Source organism: Microcaecilia unicolor, chromosome 1, assembly GCF_901765095.1.
Source record: "Microcaecilia unicolor chromosome 1, aMicUni1.1, whole genome shotgun sequence".
Taxonomy (NCBI): Eukaryota; Metazoa; Chordata; class Amphibia; order Gymnophiona; family Siphonopidae; genus Microcaecilia; species Microcaecilia unicolor.
The window spans coordinates 36919280-36945835 of NC_044031.1; the positions used below are offsets into that span (position 1 = coordinate 36919280).

The 26556-nt window shown below is 43.4% G+C and overlaps 1 protein-coding gene across 1 annotated transcript in view; it reads left to right on the forward strand.

Annotated features, from left to right (window-relative positions):
- The window catches only part of ATG9B (autophagy related 9B), a 250985-nt gene that overhangs the window by 119708 nt on the left and 104721 nt on the right, over positions 1-26556 (forward strand). Inside the window, exons 9-11 of the mRNA XM_030195602.1 lie at positions 10485-10638; positions 16250-16429; positions 18885-19130. Coding sequence (XP_030051462.1) covers positions 10485-10638; positions 16250-16429; positions 18885-19130 — 580 coding nt within the window. The remainder of the gene's footprint in view (positions 1-10484; positions 10639-16249; positions 16430-18884; positions 19131-26556) is intronic.

Consider the following 26556-nt stretch of genomic DNA (forward strand, 5'->3'; position numbering starts at 1 on the left):
CTTTTAGTCTGTTTTATGGTATATTTGTATTTCCTCCGAAGTGATTTCCAGGCATTTAGTGTGTGTTCATCTTTCTTTTTGTTCCATGCACGTTCTAGCTTTCTGACTTGTGTTTTGAGTTTTTTCAGCTCTTCGGTGAACCATGGATTTGATTTTTTCCTGCATGATGTTCTGGTTTGGATTGGGGCAATTGTGTCCAATGTTGTTTTGCATATGTCATCCCACTCTTGGAGGAATTGGATGGTGTCTGTATTTGTTGACCATTCATTTTGGTAGACCTGTTGCCAGAATGTTGTGGGGTCTATTTTTCCTCTCGTGGTGTATGTTGTTTGTTCATGTTTGTTGATTGCGTTTTTGTGCATTATTCGCCAGTGGAGGGAGACATATGCTTTATGGTGGTCTGTCCATAGTGCGGGTGTCCATCTTGTGTCTGTAAGTTGGAGAGTTGAGTCTGAGTCGAATTTGTGTGTAATGATGTCTAGTGTGTGTCCCTTAACGTGGGTTGGTTGAGTATTAGGTGCGTGTAAATCCCAGAGTTTTAAGAATTCTTTGCATTCTTGTGTGCCTGTTGAGGTATCGTCTTTGAGGTGTAGGTTGATATCTCCTATTATGAGGATGTTTGAGGCAGAGACACATGTATTCGAGATGAAGTCCATGAGTTGCGTTTGGGAGTCTTTCCATTTTCCTGGTGGTCTGTAGAATAGGATTGCGCTGAGGTGTCCTTGTAGGTTCGGATGAGTGATTTTTGTCGAGACGATTTCAAGTTGTGGTGAGGTGGATTCGCCAGTGGTTGTGATGGTGAACTCAGATTTGTAAATTATGGCTATTCCGCCACCTCTTTTTCCATTTCTTGTCCAGTGGGTGATTTTGTATTCTGGTGGGCATTTCTCTATGATGTAGGGCTGTAGAACCATGTTTCCGTGATGAATAAAAAGTCTAGATTATCTGTGGTGATCCAGTCTAGTATGTCTACTGAGTTGCTTACTGCTGATCTCGCGTTGATGTATCCTATTCGGATTGAGCGGTATGGTTCTGTAGGGAGGTTAGATGTGTTTATCTTTAATAATTGTGTGTTTTCTCGGCGGTTGAATTTGTCATCATCGTCGTTGTTTGTTTGTTTTTTTCTCTTTCTGTTGGTGGTGTTCGTATGTGGAGGGTTTTCCTTTAGGTTGGTTATTGTGTTTTTGGTCTGGTGAGTTATTAGGTTGTACATAGAGTTGGTGAGTTGTGGTTGGGTTGTTGTTGATGCTGGGGGTGGTCCATGCGTGGTAGATTATGGGAATGAGGTAGATTATTATCAGTAGCTTGTTAGTGTTCATATTTATAATGCAACTCACTTAGAGACAGTTATGATCAGGCATTAGAAGCAATACATTTAGAAACAATTATAAGTGGACGCTAAAAGCAGTGCAAATGAGACATTTAAAAATATAACAATAACTAACAATATGAGCTTTACTTTACACTCAGGCAGAGTAGCAAGCAGATCTAGCGATTAAACAGACATTTAGAGTCTTTTGCATTGTGATCAATGTCCTCAGGCAGATCGAGCTAGTTCTTGTTTTGCTGCAGCACTAATTAGTACAGCATGAGCGTGTAATGGGCATATAGTGATAATTAGATCAGGCAGAGCAAGGATGTTAGACGGCATATAGACAAGGACAAATACATTGCATTGCAAGTGTGCCCTGGGTCACTGAAGTAGTGCCCCATAAATAAAGCAGTGTCCTATAATTAGAGAGCAGAGCAGTGATAATTAGGTCAAAGATTAGATAAATAAGAATATGGACGCAGCAGCAGGGCGCAAGTAGCTCGACAGCAACAAAACTCCCCGGGAACTTATCTCGAGTTCTCCCGTATTGGAACGCTGCGCCTGGGCGGTCCTCTGGCAGTTCCCGTCTGTTTCGGGCCTGCGATCCCGTGCGTGGCCGAAATAAGGGTTCTGAACAAGTGAACAAAGGTTAGGAGTTAAAATCAGCATCAAAAAGGTAGGCTTTTCGCTTAGATTTGAAGACGGTCAGAGATGGAGCTTGACGTACCGGCTCAGGAAGTCTATTCCAGGCATATGGTGCAGCAAAATAAAAGGAACGGAGTCTGGAGTTAGCAGTGGAGGAGAAGGGTGCAGATAAGAGAGATTTACCCAGTGAACGGAGTTCCTGGGGAGGAATGTAGGGAGAGATGAGAGTGGAGAGGTACTGAGGAGCTGCACAGTGAATGCACTTATAGGTCAATAAGAGGAGTTTGAACTGTATGCGGAAACGGATAGGAAGCCAGTGAAGTGACTTGAGAAGAAGGCTAATATGAGCATAACAACCCTGGCGGAATATTAGTCGTGCAGCAGAATTTTGAGCAGATTGGAGAGAGATGGCTAAATGGGAGACTTGTAAGAAGCAAGTTGCAATAGTCTAAGTGAGAGGTGATAAGAGCGTGGATGAGGGTTGTGGTAGTGTGCTCAGAAAGGAAAGGGTGAATTTTGCTGATATTATAGAGAACGAAATGACAGGTTTTAGCAGTCTGTTGAATATGTGCAGAGAAGGAGAGGGAGGAGTCGAAGATGACCCCAAGGTTACGAGCTGATGAGACAGGAAGGATGAGAGTGTTATCCACAGAAATAGAGAATGGGGGAGGAGCCCCCCCCCATTCTAAGTCCTCTCCATATAGTGCAGCCATTCTGCTGATTCAGCTTGCACCACTGTATGTGAAAAAACACCAATCTTAAAATATCCCCTGATTTTGAAACTACTCGGAAACTGCAGAAAGAGCTGCATTTATTGGAGCCTTGATCAGGCACCAAATGCCACACATTGCTCCAGTGATACTTTCCTTCAAATATTTAAAAACGTTCTCTCACATATTCTCAGCCATTGGTAGCTGCTGCAGCACATATGCCAGTTCTGCTCCTTACCAAGTTTAAAAAAATAGTGAAACTGCTAACTTTATAAATCTTTTTTTTACAAATAAGTAAAAGCACAATACATATTGTGAATACTTTAACAGTTTCCAATTACATCAACCTCCCCTGCCACAGTCAGCACAACTGGTTCATTTTTATTTTGGTTGGCCTCACCTGTCTTCATTTTCCAAAGTACTTATCTCCTTCCTCACATACTTATGCCTTCCCATTTTCTCAATGCTATCCATAATGTCATTCCTTCTATCTGTAACATTGTTAGTCTTGTCATTTTCTGTTGTTACCTTCCTCCTGCTGCCTTTAAGCATAACTTCTCAAATCTTGTCATTGGACCCTTAATACCCAGACTACTACTACCCCATTTGTCTTCTCCCCTCTGTGTTCAGAGTTCTTGAATGAGCCATTTACCTCTGCTACCTTGGCTTTCTTTTGTCACAAAATAGCCTAAACTCCCTACAGTCTGCATTTTGCCTTTACATTCCACAGAGAGGGACTTCACTAAGATCTCTAATGACATCTTCGTCTCCGAGACTGAGGAACTTTACTTACTCCTCTAACCTCAAGCTTGAGCTGCACTGTGCTGGAAGTTCGGGATGGTCTCGTGGTATCAAGTCTTGCATGACTCAAGTTCACAGTTAGAGGAATCACTTCAGGGATCCTGCTGGAGGAATCTGAATTTTCAGTTGGTGGGATGGATTTTGGCCTATGAGCCATGGGTTGGACAAGCCTGTGCTAGGGCATCCGAATGCATGGGTTTCTGACACTTTGCAGCAGAGGGAGACACAACTTTTCTCAGGTATAAGGAGAGGTGCTGCCTAAATACTTGCCATAAATAAAAATGCAAACAAAAATTCCCAAAATAGAAAAAAAAACAATAAATTGTGAACTAGGCAAACTCTAACTCACTTATGTCCCAACATTGTAACTGTAGAATCTGAAACTCAGGGGTATTCCCTCAGCAGCCACAGCCTTCCAGGAAGGGTTCTGGACTGGTTTAGCAGGATTCATGGAAAGGAAATTAGCAAGGAAGAACAAATTTTCCTTCCTTATTATTCTACTAGATAGGCCCAGATGTGTAGGATGTATCCAGGCCTTCTCTAAACTGGAATTTGTTGGATATTTGGAGGGTTCTTCTGTGCTGTTTAAAGGTATCTGATGCTTTTCACAAGGCAGATATGCTTTTGGTATTCTTCAGCAAGCCCTGTGAAAGTGAGGCAGTGTCCAAATCTTCATTGCCCTTTGCAGGTGGATAAGGGAGATGATTGTTGCGACTTAATTGAAGGGCCTCTAGATTCCAGAAGGTTTGCAAATACACTCGGCAAGAGCTCAGGTTTCTTCCTGGATGGAAGGCAGGGCCATCACTTTGGAGGACATATGCCAGGCAAGTATTTGGTCATTTCTCCATTTGTCAAGAGCTACAAGCTGGATGTGCATTCCTAGGAAGGTTGTGCCTTTGCGACAGGGGAACTCAAGGAAGCCTTGGATTCTTATTATACCCCCAACACTCATCCTTCAAAAATGACAAAAGGGGAAACCGTTTTGGACAAGAAAGAAGGTGAAAGATGGCAGATTCATGAGAAAAGGAACAGAAGGGATCTTTATGAGAGAGAGCCTGCAACTTTGAGCATAACAAATAGCCACCAGAAATATCATTTAAAGGTCCTTTAAAGTAGCATGCATCAGTCACTCAAAAGGAGGGCCCACCATGGCAATGTGTGAACCAAATCAGGGTCCCATTATTATTTATCAAATTTATATCTCACCTATATAATACATCTAAGTGGGTTACAACTTGCAATACAATAAAACAAAAACATAAAACATACAACAACCACAGAATAAAAGGAAAAATCAAGATTCAGCATAAAATTAATTTAATTGATCAGCAAAATGCCTCATGAAACAAAAAGATTTTGTAAACATTAGTAGTGAGATAATTTGAAGCATTTCTACAAGTGTGTTCCATATTACTGGTCACACAACAAAAATATAAGGGCACAATCTTCGTCAAGACGAACTTGATGAACAGAAGGAACATCCAAAAGGCAGAGGCCTTGTGTTCTCAAATCCCTTGAAGGTTGATAAACTTTCAGGCTTTGAGCAATGGTTAGTGGAGCATCATTATGCAGGGTCTAAAGACTAACATCAAAATTTTAAACGTAATGTGCCAAAAAATGGGCAATCAATGAAGCTTTAGAAGTCACATGGTCAACCCTACTTATGCCTCTAGTTAACTGAACAGCAGAGTTTTGAAGTACTTGCAGTGTTCTCAGGGATTAGGGTCCTAGCATCACTGAAAAAGGGGAGGGGTATCAAGTTTGCTTAACTCCCATTCAGAAAACTGGAAACATCCAGGTGAGAAGCCAAGAGGTAATCTTGGATCCAGCTCTTGTAATATGCAAGGGCCACCTCTTAAATTAAAAAAAAATAATAATTCAGGGCCAGACCTTTGTCCAGACGTGCATGGAAGAAGGATAGAATGAGTGCAATGACTGTCTGCCACAGGGATTCTCTCCAGTTCCAACACTAGATTCCAAACTGTTGCCAGTCTCAAAAATACGCCAATGATGTTAAGACCATTGGACCTTAAGTAGTGTAGAAACCGCTCTCTAGAAACAGCCTTTTTTTGCGCAGCCTGACCTTTTCAATGACCAAGTCTTAAGCCAAAATGGGAATCTGTCCTTGCCACAACAAGCTGCTAATTCAGAGAAGATAAATTGAAACTCCATTTTTTTCAGCTGTATCAGATCCATATACCACAGCCTCCTAGTCCAGTCCAGAGCAACCAGAATGTTCTATACTGATCTAGGTGATCCTTTATCCTTCTGAGGACCCAGCCAGTGAAAGGCCTTGAAGGGAACCTGTAAAGTGATTCACTCCATGGCCAGGGTTGTATTAGGAAATTATTTCTGCTAGAATCTGGCTCTTTCCTTTAGCTGAAGAAACTGTTTGTTTTGGAATGTCATACTACCTTCTGAAATGCTTCTTGGGATCCAGAAGATTTCTGCTGGGGAAATCCACCTGGACTTTCCTTGACCAGCTGTCTTCATGTCTTCCGCAAAATGGCAAAATATCCCTCCTAACCTTTCAGCAGTGTCTCGCATATATATATTAAACAGACCCCTGAGGCACTCCATTACTCACATCAGAGCCGATTCAGTTTACCACCACCCTCTGCCACCTGTCAGTCAACCAGTTTCCAATCCAGTTCACTGCTTTGGATTTTAAGTTAAGCCCTCTCAGCTTATTCACAAATCTTCTGTGAGGGACTGTATCAAAGACTTTGCTGAAATCCAAGTAGATTACATCTGTCCCACATCCTTCATTCAGTTCTTTTTTCATCCAGTCAAAGAAGTCAATCAGATTTTCTTTGACGGGATTTTCCTTTGGTAGCCATGTTGCCTCGGATCTTGTAACCTGTTGTTTTCTAGAGAGTTAAATGTCCTTTCCTTTAGCAGCGATTCCATTAGTTTTCCTACCACAGAAGTGAGGCTTACTGGCCTGTGGTTTCCCACTTCTTCCCTGTCTCCACTTTTGTGAAGAGGGACCACATCAGCTCATATCCAATCCCTTGGTACCTCTCTCATCTCTAAAGATCTATTAAATAAATCCTTAAGAGGTCCTCTCAGGACTTCTCTGAGCTCCCTCAGTATCCTGGGATGTATCCCATCTGGCCCCATAGCTTTGTCCATGAAACACGAAACAGTGTGACAAGGCGGTGGCCGTTGCTAGAAGGTTGTTAGGTTGTATAGAGAGAGGTGTGACCAGCAGAAGAAAGGAGGTGTTGATGCCCCTGTATAAGTCGTTGGTGAGGCCCCACCTAGAGTATTGTGTTCAGTTTTGGAGGCCGTACCCGTACCTTGCGAAGGATGTAAAAAGAATTGAAGCGGTGCAAAGAAAAGCTACGAGAATGGTAAGGGATTTGCGTTACAAGACGTATGAGGAGAGACTTGATGACCTGAACATGTATACTCTGAAAGAAAGGAGAAACAGGGGTGATATGATACAGATGTTCAAATATTTGAAAAGTATTAATCCGCAAACGAACCTTTTCAGGAGGTGCGAAGGCGGTAGAACGAGAGGACATGAAATGAGATTGAAGGGGGGCAGACTCATGAAAAATGTCAGGCAGTATTTTTTCACGGAGAGAGTAGTGGATGCTTGGAATGCCCTCCCGCGGGAGGTGGTGGAAATGAAAATGGTAACAGAATTCAAACACGCGTGGGATAAACATAAAGGAATCCTGTGCCGAAGGAATGGATCCTAAGGAGCTTAGCCAAGATTGGGTGGCAGAGCCGGAGGCAGGAATAGTGCTGGGCAGACTTATACGGTCTGTGCCCTGAAGAGGACAGGTACAAATCAAAGTAGGGTATACACAAAAAGTAGCACATATGAGTTTATCTTGTTGGGCAGACTGGATGGACCATGCAGGTCTTTTTCTGCCGTCATTTACTATGTTACTATGATACTTTCAGATTTTTGAAGTGTTTATAATCGTTTTCTTCCGTGAACAGTGCAATATCCATTCCATTCCCAGATATGTCCTCCACCACGGTCCTTCTCCAGGATTTTCTTCAGTGACACAGAAGAGAAGTATTTGTCTAGCACGTTCGCTTTATCCTCATCACTCTCCACATAGTTATTCTCAGTATCTTTCAGTCTTGCAATTCCATTCTTATTTTTTTTCTTTCCCCAATATATGTAAAAAAGGGTCTTATCACCTCTCTTTACATCTGTAGCCAGTTTTTCTTCCGCCCACACTTTTGCCAAATGTATTTCCCTCTTCTCTTCTTTGAGCTTAATCTGGTAATCTTTTTCATGATCTTCTTGTTGTGTTCTTCTGTATTTCTTGAATGAAGCCTCTTTTGCCCTTATTTTTTCAGCCACTTGTTTGGAGAACATATAGGCTTCCTGTTTCTCTTGTTTACTTTCCTTGCATAAAGATCGGTTGCCATATTTACAGCAGTTTTCAGCTTGGACCACTGTGCTTCCACTTCTCCAATTCCTACCCCTGCCATCAGCTCCTTCTTCAAGTGTTTCCCCCATTTTACCAAAATCAGTGCGTTTGAAATCCAGTACTTTGAGTTTTGTGTGTTCACATTCTGCTTTTGCTCTTACATCAAACCATATCGTGTGATGATCACTATTACCTAGGTGGACACCACATGGACATTGGAAACACTTCCTCCATTTGTGAGCACTAGATCCGACGTCGACCCTTCCCTTGTGGGTTCCATTACCAGTTGTCTGAGCAAGGCACCTTGACAGGCATCCACGATTTCTCTACTTCTTTCCGATTCATCCGACGGGATGTTCCAATCCACATCAGGCAAATTGAAATCTCCCAACAATAGTACCTCCCCTTTCATACCAAGCTTGTGACTATCTTGTCAGGTCCTTGTCCAGCGTCTCTATTTGTACCTAGGATGCACTTCTTTTACCAGGGATGATGACGTTGGCCATTTTTTTCTCCATCTGCTGGCAGGGTGGCATGAATCCACACATTTGGACTGGTCATGATGAACGAAATAAGAGTACAGTACCACTCTTGCTGTAAAACCAGCACTGAAATACAGGCTCATTTAGTACCAGAGCCAGCTGGGACCCCCAATGTGATGAGAAGCTCTGAGGCCAAGTCAGAGAACAGCATTCATGTTCAGTTCTCCTTCAACCCAGCCACATGTATCTCAGAATTACATGGGAAAATCCTAGCCAGCTGACTCTAGAGACAGAGAATTGGAATAACCACAGGTGGGGAACATACTGCCCGATATTCAGCCAGCGGTGGGCAACTCTTTGCCAGTGTTCAATCCAAATATTCAATGCCAGGCCGTTTCCTCATGGTTTTCAGTGCCAGCTAGCGCATGATCGATTAAGTCGATATTCAGACTTAACCAGTCATGGCTTAATGGGCAAAGATAGGCCTGCTTTTTAAAAACTGATTTTTTAATTTTTTTATTTGCCTTTATAATATATAATTCAAAGACAACTTTGAAAGAAGAAATTCAAGAAATATAATATACATGCTAATTAACATCATTAGCCTAAGTGCCCAAAGAAATAGTTTACTAAAACATAGTCCACAAACTAGAGGGGGATAGTCAAGGAAAAAACTCCATGAGGAAATGGACAGATAGGCCTAATTTTTATGCGATCTTATTTCTCTGCTAAGCCTGGCCAGTTATATTCCAAATATCGGAACTTAACAGGTCACACCACCAGAATGCTCCCAACATCACTGGCTTTATTTTTGGCACTAACCGGGCATTTTCAGTGGCGAAAACCGGTTAAATTCCACTGAAAATGACTGGTTATCCTCCGAGGAACGAGTTAACCAGTTGGCGGCCATTTCTGGCCAGTTAACTCATGCTGAATATCAACCAGATAGTACTTTCGCCATACTTACCCAAATCCTTTGCCAGGATGGCAAGTTCCAGTCAGAGGTGTCCAGTTTTTCTGGTCAGGGTCTCCAACAACTTACAAACAAGGTTTATTTTAATATTTGTTATGATAGGGACTTTCCCCATTCAGTAGTTCTTCGTTTAAAAAAAAGTATCTTACCAGAATGGAGCTGTTGGCCCAATGTGCTGGTGCATCTTAACCAGTATCTGATTATTGACAAATGCCAGAGCACCCAGCACACTTAACTCTCTGTGGAAGAGATTTACAGCAAGTGTAAAGTGGGTGGGACTCTCCCACTGGCAGAGAGGCCTTCTGGATGGGTGTGTTGCAGAAGGCTCAAGATTGGCTGAGAGCCATGGACTAACCTCTAATATAGCAGTGGGACTTTATTTTTAAGTATGTCACAGAAGGTTAGGTAGGATTGTCCTAACTGCACATAGAGAGTTTTCAGATCTTGTCTTTTCACCGTCTTCTTTGTAATCTCTACAGTAACTTCTCTGTGGAGGGCAGTTTTCAAAAGGATTTCTGCAGATAAATGGGGATTTACTGTGGAAAATCCCTTTGTGCAAGTTGTTCCTCTCTCTCAGCAAGTGAAACCGCGTGCATACTTTTACCCACCTGCAAATGGATAGAGTGAGGTTAGGAGAGGAAAGGTACGCACTGCGCTTCTATTTTGAAAACCCTGCACCCAGTTTTGCTGCATATATTTTCACCTGCTTCAAAGCGGATGCAGGTGTATGTGCCAGAAGAGGAGCTGCATTTTTAAAGAGGAACCTTGCCCCTTAAAAGTTTAAGGAATGGGAAGATATAAAGGGTACATCTCACAAATTGCATACCACAGTTGTAAGGTCACACAGGAGTTAGGGTTGCCATCTCATCCATGTCAGATTAAGACTAGGTGTCCCCCTATTGCATATGTAGAGTTGTAGTTCTGATTCACCTACAGAAAGTAGGACTACATCTTAGTGCATTAAAAGGGACAAAAACAGAAATAGATTAGTGTTTTGGGGTTGACCAGAGTGAGATGGCAGCCCTACACCTGAGTAGAGAAGTAGAAGTGGGATTCTAGCCTCTTGTTTAGGGTTCTCATCTCTGGGCTCCAGCTGCCACCCTACAACTCGTGGAGCCTTCAGTAGCACTGATGCTAAACTCTTGCTCTTTGTCCCAACAGGTCCTTCATCCCAGATGAACACATGGCGTGGTGTCCTGAGCAGCTCCTGCAGTGTGTACTGGCTCATATTCACTACATGCCTGATCACTGGCAAGGCAACGCTCACAAATCTGAGACCAGAGACGAGATGGCTCAACTTTTCCAGTACAAAGCAGTAAGATGGAACGATACAAATGTCTCGGCACCATAAATGTTTTCCTTTCCTCACTAACATGCTCTCTCCTATTCTCTCCCTCTTTTTTTTCACTGTATTGTGTATGAGTTGCCCAGTCCCGTTATATGTAATCTCTTTAAGTAATTTTATAACAGGACAATTTTATACGTTAATAGGACAGGAAGGTGCTTATTTTTTGCCTGTTTTGTAAAGACAAATAGGCATCTATGTGTCCTTATAAAATACTAGCACAAAATTTGCAGAAATAGTGCCTAGATTGTGGGCACTGCAAGCGTAAATGCTATGTGTAAAGAACACACACATTTTGTAAAATGCTTGTGTAACTTGTGACTCTGTCCATGCTCTGCCCAAATTCCTCTCCTAAGCATGCCTTCTATACAACTATGCATTTACTTGCACCATGTGTTCTTTTAGGTGTATCCTAATTTTATAAGATCCCTTTTACACATGAAAAAGGTTCATAAAATTACCTCATTCTTCATCCACCCCTTCCAACCAGCTCAGGAGAGTGGGTTGATGCTCCTCTACCATCAAATTGAAGACTGAGCACCACTAGTTTGATGACATCAGACTAAAAGAGTATGTACAGTTGTTAGCTTGCCAGTATTTCTCAGTCTCCAGCAGATGGTGGACAGGTCTTTCTGTGCAGTCTGAACTGTTACTACTACTACTACTCAACATTTCTAAAGCGCTACCAGACTTACGCAGCGCTGTACAGTCAAACTTGAAGAGAAAGACAGTTGTGAACAGATTCAGCAGGTCTTGAGATTTTGGGTCCAAGCTCTGTTGAATTTCATCCAGGGATATTAAAGTTCATGAGTTCTGTGTTGGTTCGATAGCCCTGGGGTGCAGAACCCAGTGGTTCTGGGTTTATGTCCTCAGCCCTCCTCCTCCTTCCACTGCCTGGCCCAGTATTTCTTGAGCCTTTGGGGATCTTGGTTATCTGTGCCTCTTTTCTGCCTCCCCTACTTTTGAGAGGAAGCCAAGAGCACTGAGTAGGAATCTGCACTGGAGCACACTAAAGTTAATTGGGAAAAATAAATAAAGACAAACAGTGCTGTTCTTCTCAACAAGGAAGCTGGAAAGCAAGTACAGCTTCAGCAGTGCTCTTGCTTGGTTTGGAGGGGGAAGGCATCAGACACTGTAAGAAGGTGAATTGGACCATGGTGATAATTTGTGGAACCATGTTGGGTTGATGTCGCAAGTATAGCTATACCAAATAGCATATTTTACTATTCAGCTGAATACAAATAATGAAAAATATTGTTCAGCTGAATATGAATACTGAATACAATAAAGGGCATTGAGCTTTAACATAACAAATAATGAAAGAAGGAATGTGAAATCAGAGATCAAGTGTTTTCAGTAGGAGTTAATACAGTAGAACCCTGGATTATTCATATTCAAATTTAAATCACTATTTGGCTGAATATGAATAATATATTTGGGGCACTATTCAGGCCCAAATTAAATCAAATACGAATATTTGGTACAGCCCTAGTCGCAAGTGTGAGGAGGAGCACAGTGGTGATGTGGGAGCAGCTGTGAGGGTTCCTTTTTTTGGTTAGTGGCAGTGTTGCGGAGTGCGGCAAAAGCACAGATGGTGGATCAGTGCCAGGCTCAGAGACTGGTTCTGATTACAGGCCCATTTTGGTAAGAATGGCTGTCATTTTATCTGTCCTAGACACAGAGCATAACCAGGTGGATGGAATCCTGATTTTTGAGTCTTATTAGGGCCCAAGAAGCAGGAACAACTGCCTCCTCAGTTGAGGCTAAGGTCTCTGGGCAGATATGGCATTTTCCTTGGAGTTTGTATTATTGATGCATAAGACCTTCTGTCTGATGAAGGGTTCTTCTCCCAATTTGCTGCCCCTAGAGGATCCTACGGTCAGTAAGAGACCCAGGAAAGAGAGCACAGACGATTTAGAGGGCATGACATCTCTGGACTTGCTGGATTTGCTGCAACCTGAGAAGGTCTCATCCAAAGCCCCAGCAGACTTCAAGGAGGAAGCTTATGAGAAGGGAGAGATTCTGTTAGGGGAGGATGCCTCTGTTGTTTGCTCAGTCTGCCCTGGGTGCACGCCGCTGGGGGGGGGGGGGGGGGGGTGCCGCGCGCCTGTTGGCCGAGTCCGCTTGTTCCCTCCCTGCTGCTCCCTCTGCGCGGAACAGGTTACTTCCTGTTCCGGGGCAGAGGGAGCAGCAGGGAGGGAATGAGCGGACTCGGCCAACAGGCGCACGGCACCCCCCCCCCCCCCCCCCAGCAGTTAAAAATGCACCCAGGGGAGGGTGTAATTTCGCTGGTGGGGGGGGGGGCGCTGCACCCGAGGGGGGCGCTGCACCCGAGGGGGGCGCATCAGCGATCCGCCCCAGCTGTCAGGCAGCCTAGGAACGCCACTGCCAGTGGTCACTATGATATCAGTTAAAGAACTCTTTAAGAAGTGTCCTTGAGAGATCTTTTATTTGCCCTATAAAAAGAGAAGTGAGGAACAAACCTCAAGGAGTGATTGATACTGTCTTCCCTGATAGTTTAAACATAACTTTTTTTTTAGAGATCTCTCTAGATGTTAAAGAAAGAGCTACTCTTCTTATTTCTTTTGTATTTGAATCTGATAAAGACTGAATACTCAAATTTTTTCTACGTAAGAAGCAAGTTGAGTTTTGGGGTCAAAGACTATGGATGTTTCCAGATGACTCTAGGCAGACACAGGAAAGAAGAAGAAATTTCCTCACTATGCATCTGGAAATACTGGTACTTGATGGTCAGTTTTTTTTTCTCCGTTTTCCTGTTAAATGCATGATAAAGCTGAATGAGCAGATTTTTTTTTGGAGTGGGGGGGACCCTAAACAATTGAAATCTTTTATGGATTAAAAAAAAATGCTGCTTTATTACCAAAGCTTTCTGAATGATTGGATTTGTGTGTTATTGTTAGAAAGTAGACAAAACAATTTTGTAACAAATCTCCTGGACTGGATGGTATTCATCCCAGGGTACTGATAGAACTAAAAAATGAGCTGGCAGAGTTACTGTTAGTGATTTGTAATTTATCCTCAAGATCGAGCGTGGTACCGGAAGATTGGAGGGTGGCCGATGTAACGTCGATATTTAAAAAAGGTTCTAGAGGAGATCCGGGAAATTATAGACCGGTGAGTCTGACGTCGGTGCTGGACAAAATGGTAGAGACTATTATCAAGAACAAAATTACAGAGCACATTCAAAAGCATGGACTAATGGGACAAAGTCAACATGGATTTAGTGAAGGGAAGTCTTGCCTCATCAATCTGCTGCATTTCTTTGAAGGGGTAAACAAACATGTAGACAAAGGTGAGCCGGTATCTAGATTTTCAGAAGGCGTTTGATAAGGTCCCTCATGAAAGACTAAAGAGGAAATTAGAGGGACATGGGATCGGAGATAGTGTCTTAATGTGTATTAAAAACTGGTTGAAAGATAGGAAACAGAGAGTATTTATTTTATTTATCTATTTATTGCATTTGTATCCCTCATTTTCCCACCTTTTTGCAGGCTCAATGTGGCTTACAATACATCATGAATGGTGAAGATACATTAGGAAAATAGACATTTAGTTTACAGAAGAATCATGGTAACGTGATAATGATAGTAATATAACAAGCAGATATTATAAGGCAATTCTGAATATATGTGGAGGAGTGGTGTATGTTCACATTTGTTGATCTTTGTGGTATGCTTTATTAAAGAGATGGGTCTTCAGTAGTTTTCGGAAGTTGGTTAGTTCGTAAATCGTTTTTAAGTTGCGCGGCAGTGCGTTCCATAACTGTGTACTCAAGTAGGTGAAATTCGACGCATGCATTAATTTGTATTTTAGACCTTTGCAGTTTGGGAAGTGCAGATTAAGGAATGTGCGGGATGATCTTTTAGCATTCCTGGGTGGTAAGTCTAGAGTAGGGTTAAAAGGTCAATATTCGCAATGGAGAAGGGTAGTTAGTGGGGTCTCTTAGGGATCTGTGCTGGGACCTCTGCTTTTTAACATATTCATAAATGACCTAGAGATGGGGAAATAAAATTTCTGATGACACAAAGTTATTCAAAGTCGTCAAATCGCGGGAAGATTGTGAAAAATTACAAGAGGACCTTGCGAGACTGGGAGACTGGGCGTCTAAATGGCAGATGAGGTTTAATGTGAACAAGTGCAAAGTGATGCATGTGGGAAAGAGGAACCCAAACTATAACTACGTCATGCAGGGTTTAGTGTTAGGAGTCACAGTCCAAGAAAGGGATCTAGGTGTCATCGTTGATGATACATTGAAACATTCTGCTTAATGTGCTCCTGCAGCTAGGAAAGCAAATAGAATGTTGGGTATTATTAGGAAAGGGATGGAAAACAAAGATGTGGATATTACTCTGCCATTGTATCGCTCCATGGTGCGAGTATTGTGTGCAATTCTGGTTGCCACACCTCAAAAAAGATATAGTGGAATTAGAAAAGGTGCAGAGAAGGGCGACAAAGATGATACAGGGGATGGGACGACTTCCCTATGAGGAAAGGCTGAAGAGGCTGGGGCTGTTCAGCATGGAGAAAAGGCGGCTTAGGGGAGATATGATAGAGGTCTATAAGATAATGAGTGGAATGGAAAGGGTTGATGTGGAGCGTCTGTTTACACTTTCCAAAAATACTAGGACACAGGGGCATGCGATGAAGCTGCAGTGTAGTAAATTTAGAACGAATCGGAGGAAAGTTTTCTTCACTCAACGCGTAGTTAGACTCTGGAATTCGTTGCCAGAAAAAGTGGTTAAGGTGGTTGACCTAGCAGAATTTAAGAAAGTGTTGGACAGCTTCCTGGAGGAAAAGGCCATAGAATGTTATTGAATGGACGTGGGAAAAATCCACTATTTCTGGGATGGGCGGGACAAATTGTTTGTTCTTTTGGCCGCTGTTGGAGACAGGGTGCTGGGCTCGATGGACCCTTGGTCTGTCCCAGCATGGCGATACTTATGTACTTATGACTTGGACTTTGATACTCAAGGGTTGGTTATTTCCTTTATTCCTTTTTCCCCCTTGTCTTTGATTGATGTTTTTGTGTTATCTGCTTGAATCTCATAATTTTTTGGTAACAAAGTTCTTCTTTTGTTATGTTATCTTGAAAATTATAATAAAATACAAAGAAAAAAAGAATATAGAAAGAACACAGAGATAGGTATCAGATTACTTGGGGCGTAACTTATTGACATGTGAAACTTACAGATGCTTTGTACCTCTGAACGCTGATATCTCTCTATATCACAGGTGGCCTCTTATCTCTTTCTATCTGTGTTTCTTCTTGGAGGTGCTGCTCACTGTGTGTGTGTCTGTCTGTCTAGCATTCTTATTAGTCTTGGAAGCAGGTAGATTCTTTGCAAACTGATGGCCTTTATTGTGCCAGCATGAGAGTTCTACAGATGTGATGATGTGCCTGAACTTTCAGGAGAATGTAGGTCCTTACTTCAGATGTGACCTACATATACTCTTGAAAATTGATATTTAATGTTGTAGGCTGGTGCAGTAAAAGGTGTCACTGTTCACAGAAAAGTCAGAGTTTGTTCTGTCACACACACTCTCCTGTTATGTGTTTCAGGTATTTATTCTGGAGGAGCTGCTCAGTCCCATCATTACTCCATTTATTTTGATCTTCTCTTTACGACATAAATCTCTGGAGATTATTGATTTCTTCCGCAACTTTTCAGTCGAGGTGGTTGGTGTGGGAGACATTTGTTCCTTTGCCCAGATGGATATCCGGAAGCATGGGAACCCTCAGGTATGGATGCTTCTTTGCGGGCATTCGAATGGTCTGGCAGGACTTACCATTTACTCTTGACCTGACCCTTCACTAATAATTTGTTTCTGGAAGGGAATAGATGAGTTAATTTGTTCCCTGATGAGTTGATATCCTACACCTGTACAGTCTTCTCACTCTTCTTCCTCCTCTACCCATTCCACTTTGCCGCACAATTCTTATTCTTCTCTACTTTCCTCCTCACCCCCAATGTTGCCCTCTTTCTTTTTGTGACAAAACAGAGGCTTTTATGTGCACTGGCACATTTCATTTCTGCAGTGAGACTGCCCTTCTTTTGCAATCTTGGGAAGGAACTGACCAGTATAGAGGCAACCTAATTCATTTCCTGAAGTTAGCCAGTAAGTGCTGTAGTGACTCTAGCACTACCGTATCTCAGAGTGAACTCAGACAGTGTGTTTGCCAGTGTTCTTGGAGAGTTGTAATATCCTTCAGTGCTGTTGGTCAGAAGACTAACTTTATGTCCTGATTAGTATCTGAGACACAACCCACAAAGAACTAGCCCCGAATGTGCTAGAACCCTCCAGTCTTGACTTAAAATTGAATTCTGCAAACAAACCACAGGTGAAATAATGAGGATTCACACACATTTTCCTATCCAGACAAGTTTCAGGTACTTAGCCAGTGCATGGGATGATTCAGAATAGGTTGTCCTCACTAGGATATGTAGACCTGGGACAGTGGCCTTGGCATAGATCTGCTTCCTCTATACTTTAAGTCAAGACGGTGTTTGACAGTAAACTTTTCAGTTTATTAGTGCTGTGCCTAACTGATCAGTGACCCACAGTAAGTTGTTGTTTTTTTTTTTTTGGATGGGGGGAGTGTTGGTCTGTAGGTGTATTTTCTAGGACCTGGGTTGCCCTTGGGTTCTGTGGGGTCTCAATGTCCCTAGAAACTACTAGGGAATACATTTTGGGGCAGAATTCTTACAGGTAAGTGGTAGCCCAATTTTTGGGCAGGAGATTGGCAATATAGGGACACATGCACAGGTGCAGGCAAGGCATGTGTAGTGCTTGGCAGTTCTTTTCACATGTCCAAGTGGTTAACCTTGAGTGTGCATTAGGTGTGATGAGGCATTACATGACATTTCTCCTCCCTCCCGCACCCCCTTCTAGGTGTAGTCATTTCTACTCCTCTAGTTCACCACCACTGCAGCCATCTCACTTTGCTCCTCTCTTCTCCCAGCCATTTAATCCTCTCCCCACTTCAGCCCACTCAATCTCCTCCTTTACTCTCCCACTCCTACTGTTGCTTCCCAGGCCCCAACTACAGTAGCAGATGAACCTGCCGCCTCCCAGAAAACAATTGAGGTGTTTCCCTCTGCTACAACTAGCTGTTTCCCTCTGCTACAACTAGCTGTTTCTTACAGTTTTCGTTCCACAGCAGAGGATGTAATGGTCTCCACTGCCATCTCATAAGAATATAAGAGTTGCCCTACTGGTTCAGACCAAAGGTCCATTTAGTCCGTTATCTTGTTTTCTACAGTGGCCAATCCAGGTCACAAATACATGTCCAAGTCCCAAAAAGTAGCAAGATTCCATGTTACTTAACCCCAGAGATAAACAGTGACTTTCTCCAGGTCTGTCTAAATAACACTGCTATACTAACTGCTTTTGCCACTTGCTGCAGCATTGAGTTCCAGATCTTAACTATACATTCTGCATGCTACATCCTGTTAACGTGCCATAACACTGTTCCCAAAGCTAGCTGCTCCCCGTTCTTAATTGGGCAAGAATTCTATCCACTTACCAATAAAGTCAGCTTATGAATGGGTGGGTATATTTGAAAGCCTGACTCTGTGGAAGAAAAATTAATCAATTTGCCCCCTATTTCTTGGATTCAGTTTGCCATCTCCAAGTTTACTTCAGTGGTAGTGTCTATGCTTATGTTCAATCATTCTACTATTGTTAAGTTGTTAACAAAATTGTAAGGTCTATGCCATGTTGTACGTCACCTTGGGTGAATCTCTTCATAAAGGCAGTTAATTAATCCCAATAAATAAATACACAGTTTCCTCTCACAGGAAAGGAAGTGCATGAACCTGCTGTTCTCTTTGAGAGGAAATATGAGACCTCCAATCTGCTGGAGATGAAATAAAAAAAAAAGTGTAGTGTATCCCAGGCAGCTGAGCTCTTCTTTCAGTGTTGTAGCTGACTGTGTGGTGGTCTCTGTCTCCTGTGAGACAGCTGCATGAAAACGTACTTCAGAATGGCTTACTGGAGTGCTTTGGGTGAATAGTACCCTTTCCTACCCCTTCTGATATTCCTGAAAGGAAGCCTCCGATCCCCTGAGATTTTTCTAATTACTGTCTTAACAAAATCTTCTGTCTCTATAGTTTTGTCTCAGAGAAACTGACAGTATAGATGGATTCCCCTGTTGTCTCCTCATAGTCTATCTCACCTCTTCTCCTTTCTTGCAGTGGCTTTCAGAAGGACAGACAGAGGCCTCAGTATACCAGCAGGCTGAGAATGGCAAGACGGAGCTGTCTCTCATGCACTTTGCTATCACTAACCCACATTGGCAGCCTCCCTTGGATAGCTCTGCCTTTATCGGTCACCTGAAGGAGAAAGTACAGCAGGATGCAGCAATTGCACCCCCTGCCCAGCAAATTCTCTCAGAGGCTCCCCTCTGCAGCTCCTTGCTCTCCAATGAGTCTGCCACCGTGGTAAGTTTAAACTGCTTAGTAAGAGGAGAATTTTAATGGAAAAGTGGGGCTGTATTGTGATGGCTGAGACCTGTATAAGCAACTGGGAACTACTGTCTGTGATCAGGGTCTGAACGAATGCTGAAGCATCTCTTCTGCGTTAATGATACCTGCTTGAAAAATAAAGAAGGCACTCTGTGTGACTGAGGTTTGTATGAGAGCAAGAGACATATCTGGGAACAAGAGGAAGCATTCTATGTGACCAAGATGTGGTAAGCGTCATGTGTGGCTGAAACTTGGCTGGAAGCAGGATGGATGTTCTCCATGTTAGTGAGGGTTGCACTGGTTCTGCTCTGTATGTTGAAATCTTTGATAGTAGAGGAGTCTAGACTGAGAGAATGAGATTTCAGAGGGTGAAAGGATTTGGCCTTATGTAAAATGGATTAAAGCCTTCCTAGTCATTCCATTCTTGACTTAAGCATCATTTTCCATGTTTTGTGGTAAGAGTCCTTTGTAAGGGTAGAGAGGTCTGACAGCAGAAATCTGTATAAGATATATATATATATATATATATATATATATATATATATATATATATTGTGATAAACCCAGTGTCTGCTCTTACATGAGGAGGCCGCCAGAGGGCGCTCTCCCACTGAAAACTAGGAAAATGCCCATTCTGGCCAGTAGGTGGAGCTCCAGAGAGATAGCTGGGGGAGTGAGAAGAGTCTTCTGGGCCAGATCTTTCTGGAACCAGAGGAGCGAGGTTTCAAGAGGTGGGGAGGTTTAGTGGACACCTCATAAATAGCTTCCTCTCAGTAGAGGAAGGAGTTTTGCCCGAGGGAAAGGAGATGGGAGCCTGGAGGCTGGAAGCCTGAACTGTGTATCCCGGGGCTGAGGAGGAAGGACTGTGTGTCCGAGAAGGAAAGCAGGCTGAAAATCCTGGGGTAAGAAGTCCCTGAAGTATTGGGGTGGGACTGTGTGCCCTCAGTACAGGGAAAGAACTGGGTGTTCAAGGGGAAGGACTGTGTATCCAGGACTGTGGGTCCCCAGTACTGATGTTGGAACTGTGAAGGGTTTTAAAAAGAACAAACAGCCATGGGGTGGATGATAGGGACCGTAAGGTTAAGGTGAATAAAGAAGGTCCTATCCAGGGGAGGAGGCTGTTATACCCTGAGACCCAGGTGTCCCACAGTAAATGGTCTCAGGAGAGTGAATTTGGGGTAGCCAAATAATAGTTGGAAAGCAAGGTTCCCACTAGACTGGAGCATAATTCCAATAAACTGAATTTACATATGATCAGCTTAATTTGCATATTTCTGTGAGCCAAGGGATCCGCGCTATCTTGCAGAGGAGGGGGACCAGGGGGCCCACCAGAAGAGCTGGTAAGGTGGGGCGGTTACCAGGAGATACAGCGGGGAGGCCGGGCCAGGACTGAAGGTTAATGCAGAGGTCACCCTGAGGGAAAGGGGAGGACCAAACATAGAGGCCCGAGTCAACGGAGACACAGAGAAGTCTGGTTTCAAGGTGGTTCCCTCAAGCAAAGGGTTGGTGAGGCTGGGCAGGAGCCACTAGAGGACCACTGCACACCGGAGCACCCCTGTGGGCTTACAAAATATATATATTTTGATTTGGTCCACTTGTATCCCATATTTTCCCAACTTATGCAGGCTCAATGTGGCTAACAAAGTTACTAGAAAATTACATAATACAACAGGTTAAATTTGTTCCAGTAAAAAAATCTTACAAATTAAGTACAGAGTAGCTAAAGTGCACTCCATTTAAGCGCATGTTCTATTTAACTGCATGTCGTATTTCAGTCCCGTTTTTGGCGCCATCAGTTTCTATGGGGACAAACTTTGGTTTAGTGCACCACTGATAAGTGCAAGATTCGCTTATATGCATGGTTCAAGACCGCTCCTCTGCAGGAAAGACTCCGCATAAGCGCATGCTCAGAATATGGAAGCCGATTGGCGCATGACAGAGGGGCGGTAAATTTTGAAATCTCGTTGGTTAACTGCCACAGGCAGAAGAAGCGAAAGAATGTTGTTAGAGTGTACACTGGAGTTGTCATCGTCGCGCAACTGTAAGACTTTAACACTGGCTGAACGAATAGAAGTTCTTAAAAAATTAGAAAACAAATAAAGTCAAGCATGTATTGCTAAAGAATATGGTGTCAATCCCAGTCAAATTTCACATATCTTGAAGCAGAAAGACCAGCTTCTGGAAGACTGGCAAAACAATACAAATCCACACCGGAAATGTAAATGGGCTGGAAAAGCTGAGGATGTAGAAGATGCTCTTCTTCGGTGGTTTTCTCATGTCAGGAGCAGACAGTTTCCTGTCAGTGGTCCACTGCTTATGGAGAAAGCAAATCAGCTAGCTGAAAGTCTTGGACTAACTGAATTCAAAGCCACTGTTGGATGGTTGGAAAGATGGAAGGAGAGGAACAACATAAAATTCAAGAAACAGCATGGTGAAAAACAAGACACTGATTACTTTGGTGCTGAAAATTGGGTTGTTTCAGTTCTTCCTACCATCTCGAACAAGTTTGCACCTCGTGACATTTTCAATGCTGACGAAAATGGTCTCTACTAGCGATCGATTCCTGATGGAACACTTGCATTCAAAGAAGCCAAAACTACAGGAAGTAAAATGTCAAAGGATTGACTGACGATCCTCCTTTGCTGCAATATGGATGGGAGTGAGAAGTTGGAACCACTGGTCATTGGAAAGAGCAAACAGCCTCATTGCTTCAAGAATGTTAAGCGACGTCCTATGTCATACGAGGCTAACGCAAATTCATGGATGACTGGGGAAATTTGGAAGCAGTGGCTAAAGAAGTTAGACACTAGACTGCGGGCACAAAAGCGTCATTTTGTTGCTTTGTGATAATTGTGCTGCACACAGTGATGATGTCAGGCTGTCTTACGTCAAGGTGGTCTTCCTGCCACCAAACACTACCTCTCTGATCCAACCTATGGATCAGGGCATAATAGCCAATTTCAAACAACATTATCGGGCTCTTGTGCTAAGTCGTCTGATGAGTGTTATGGATGACCAGACTGGGAAGGATAAACGTGCTGTTGAACTGGCTCGTAATCTATCACTGTTGGATTCCCTACATATGCAGAAAGAAGCCTGGAATCATGTTACACAGGCAACCACTGTGAACTGCTACAAGCGGGCAAGCTTTGTTAGGGATGTGGAGAGGGACGAAACAGATGCAACTCTTGCTAAGCGTCAGATGAACAGGCTATTGACAACCCAGCCGGTGTTACTGAAGAGGAGTTTCATCACTACATAGCTGTTGATTACGATCTACCAACAGCTGACGACAGCACTGATGTCCAGATATGCGCCTACATGCAGGCAACGGCTGATGATGAAACAGATGATAAAATGAGCAGCGAGGCACATGCTGACGAAATTCAACATCCTCCTGTCACTTTTGCAAGAGCGCTGGAGAGTCTCAACACCGTGCGGGCCTACCTGGAGGCCACTGGATGTCAATGCTATGACAGTTTTTACCGTCTGGCAGACGTAGTCTATGGAACTCACAGACACGAGTGTACAGAGGACTATGACTGATTACTTCAAGTAAGCCTAACGTCAGTTAACGGATACTGTATACTGTATGTATAATAAACAGTACTGTACATATGTTTATCAGATGTCAAGCTTCTTTGAGTCACAACGGTTAAGTGCATTCTCTGGTTAACTGCATTTATTTTTTTGGTCCCAGACCCTTGCACTTAAGCGGATTGCACTGTGTGTATGTGTATGTATGTGTGTATATATATATATATATATATATATATATATATACAGTGGGGGAAATAAGTATTTGATCCCTTGCTGATTTTGTAAGTTTGCCCACTGACAAAGACATGAGCAGCCCATAATTGAAGGGTAGGTTATTGGTAACAGTGAGAGATAGCACATCACAAATTAAATCCGGAAAATCACATTGTGGAAAGTATATGAATTTATTTGCATTCTGCAGAGGGAAATAAGTATTTGATCCCCCACCAACCAGTAAGAGATCTGGCCCCTACAGACCAGGTAGATGCTCCAAATCAACTCGTTACCTGCATGACAGACAGCTGTCGGCAATGGTCACCTGTATGAAAGACACCTGTCCACAGACTCAGTGAATCAGTCAGACTCTAACCTCTACAAATGGCCAAGAGCAAGGAGCTGTCTAGGATGTCAGGGACAAGATCATACACCTGCACAAGGCTGGAATGGGCTACAAAACCATCAGTAAGACGCTGGGCGAGAAGGAGACAACTGTTGGTGCCATAGTAAGAAAATGGTAAGAAAGTACAAAATGACTGTCAATCGCAAAGATCTGGGGCTCCACGCAAATCTCACCTCGTGGGGTATCCTTGATCATGAGGAAGGTAGAAATCAGCCTACAACTACAAGGGGGGAACTTGTCAATGATCTCAAGGCAGCTGGGACCACTGTCACCACGAAAACCATTGGTAACACATTACGACATAACGGATTGCAATCCTGCAGTGCCCGCAAGGTCCCCCTGCTCCGGAAGGCACATGTGACGGCCCGTCTGAAGTTTGCCAGTGAACACCTGGATGATGCCGAGAGTGATTGGGAGAAGGTGCTGTGGTCAGATGAGACAAAAATTGAGCTCTTTGGCATGAACTCACTCGCCGTGTTGGAGGAAGAGAAATGCTGCCTATGACCCAAAGACACCGTCCCCACTGTCAAGCATGGAGGTGGAAATGTTATGTTTTGGGGGTGTTTCTCTGCTAAGGGCACAGGACTACTTCACCGCATCAATGGGAGAATGGATGGGGCCATGTACCGTACAATTCTGAGTGACAACCTCCTTCCCTCCGCCAGAGCCTTAAAAATGGGTCGTGGCTGAGTCTTCCAGCACGACAATGACCCAAAACATACAGCCAAGGCAACAAAGGAGTGGCTCAGGAAGAAGCACATTAGGGTCATGGAGTGGCCTAGCCAGTCACCAGACCTTAATCCCATTGAAAACTTATGGAGGGAGCTGAAGCTGCGAGTTGCCAAGCGACAGCCCAGAACTCTTAATGATTTAGAGATGATCTGCAAAGAGGAGTGGACCAAAATTCCTCCTGACATGTGTGCAAACCTCATCATCAACTACAGAAGACGTCTGACCGCTGTGCTTGCCAACAAGGGTTTTGCCACCAAGTATTAGGTCTTGTTTGCCAGAGGGATTAAATACTTATTTCCCTCTGCAGAATGCAAATAAATTCATATACTTTCCACAATGTGATTTTCCGGATTTAATTTGTGATGTGCTATCTCTCACTGTTACCAATAACCTACCCTTCAATTATGGGCTGCTCATGTCTTTGTCAGTGGGCAAACTTACAAAATCAGCAAGGGATCAAATACTTATTTCCCCCACTGTATATATATATATTAGCTCTATGAGTAAGGGATGTGTTTAGTTCAGGAATCTTCTCTGTAAGGACTGTATATGGGGGTTTAGAGATCTGGTCTAGAGAATTGGGTGAGAGTTTGTCTTATGTTTTTTAAATTTAATTTCTTTTGTGTTCTATTTTGTTTATAAGTGTATAAATTTTGTTCTTTTACTATAATGTAAATCACTTTGCCTCTCAACATATTATAAAAGGGCAACATGTGGAAATAAAGGTCAACAACTAAGTTGTTGACCCTTATTTCTACATATCCAAGTGGACTAATAGGACATTCACAATTCTCTGCTTAAAAGGGCAATATAAACTTTTGAAATTAAAGCTGAGATAATTCTCCATTAACAAGCAGGATAGAATCAGGCACACAAGTCAGTGATGTCATCAGACAACACCAGAAAGGAACAGCTCTCTCGGACCTCAGAACTGAAGTAAAGGTCCTTTTCCACATAACACCACAGACGAGAAAGCAAAGTTCTTCTGTTAGATATTTTACCAACACTGTTTTTATTGCTATTTTCCTAATTTGTTGCCGTTCATCACAGGACTGTGGCACAGCCAAAGCCAGGCTTACTAGACTATCCAACATGCAACAGGAAAATGGCCAAGCATGGTACACACATTTATGTATCTATTTGGACTTGGACTTTAGCCTTCATTACTTTTATGACTGCTAACATTGTGAACACATATCCCTGAGGACTTGGAAGGCAGTGCCTATTTTGGTTCTCTGGGCATTTTGAGGCTGAAGAATGTCTGTTGAAATGAAAGACGTCATTAGGGCAGCTCAGCAGGGTTCTTTCCTGGATGTTGCTTCCATCCCTTCCAACTGTGACTTGATAGGTTCCATTATGAAAAAAAGAGATGAACTCTTCAGAGCAGGCACCTATCTCAGCTAAGATGTTTTGGTTATCAGTGCAAGAGCACTTCAGTGCTAGTCCATTGCAGGAGCGAAGTCCCTGGACGACCATGGTGAGCCAGACTTTGCTCACTTCCTGGGTACAGGCATTCCTGTCCCCAATGATGTCTTCTCTAGCACATGGCACCGTCGCTGGGTGTAGGACCCTCTGTCTATGGCAGTAGAAGGGTCTCCATTTCTGGCTGTGTAGCTCACCTGTGTTTCTGGTGGTGGTGTTTGGCTCCCTTAGAGTTCAGCTCCTGGCTTAGTCTTGGATGTAGAGCTTGGCTTCATCCCTGCAATACAATTTCTGCTAGTCTTCTGCTGGTAGAGTTCAGTTCCCTCTCTGGGTGGGGAACATGGTTCTCTCACTGGATATTCCTCTGCTGGTGTAGCACAGGTCCATCATTGGATCTGAAGCATTGGCTCTATCTCTGCTAGTCCGTCGTTGCTAACAGAAACCAGTTCCCGCTGTGTACATAGAGCGCGATGCCATCGCTAGAGGTGGCATGGCTCCATCTTTGCTGGTGAAGCGCGGCTCCTCTGTGTCTTGGCAGTGGAATGTGGTGCCCTCTTTAGCTGTTGAGCAAGGATCCAGGTTAGATGTAGAGCACGCCTCCATCTTCAGAAGTCTTATGAGGTCACCGCTTGAAGTCTTGGCAGCCGTTTGGAAGCTGCGCTGGCAGCGAGCGGGTCAGCGGCAGTGCCTGGCAGGAAGGAGTGGGGCTCTTTCCTGCCCTAAAGAGGCACTAGACCACCAGGCGCGATAAGGTGCGTGAGGGGAGGGGAAGTAGATGGAGTCATGTGGGGGTGTGGGTGGAGGGAGCTGTAAAGATGGGCGGAGGGAGGCTGGAAAAATATTGGGGAGGGGGACACACATAGCAGGAAGAAACAGGGGGGAAATACAGCATATAGAAAGAAAGGGATGGAGAGGAGAGAAAGGAAAGATTGACATGCTCAAGGATGTTTGCTTTTTTGGAAATGTACATCTTTTCATTTAGTATTTAGCAGAATATGGAAGAAAATATATTTCTGTTAGTTTACCAGTATTATTACTGCTTAAAGAATCTGGCTTTTTTGGGGAGGTCAAGGTGACTGTGTGGTGTGG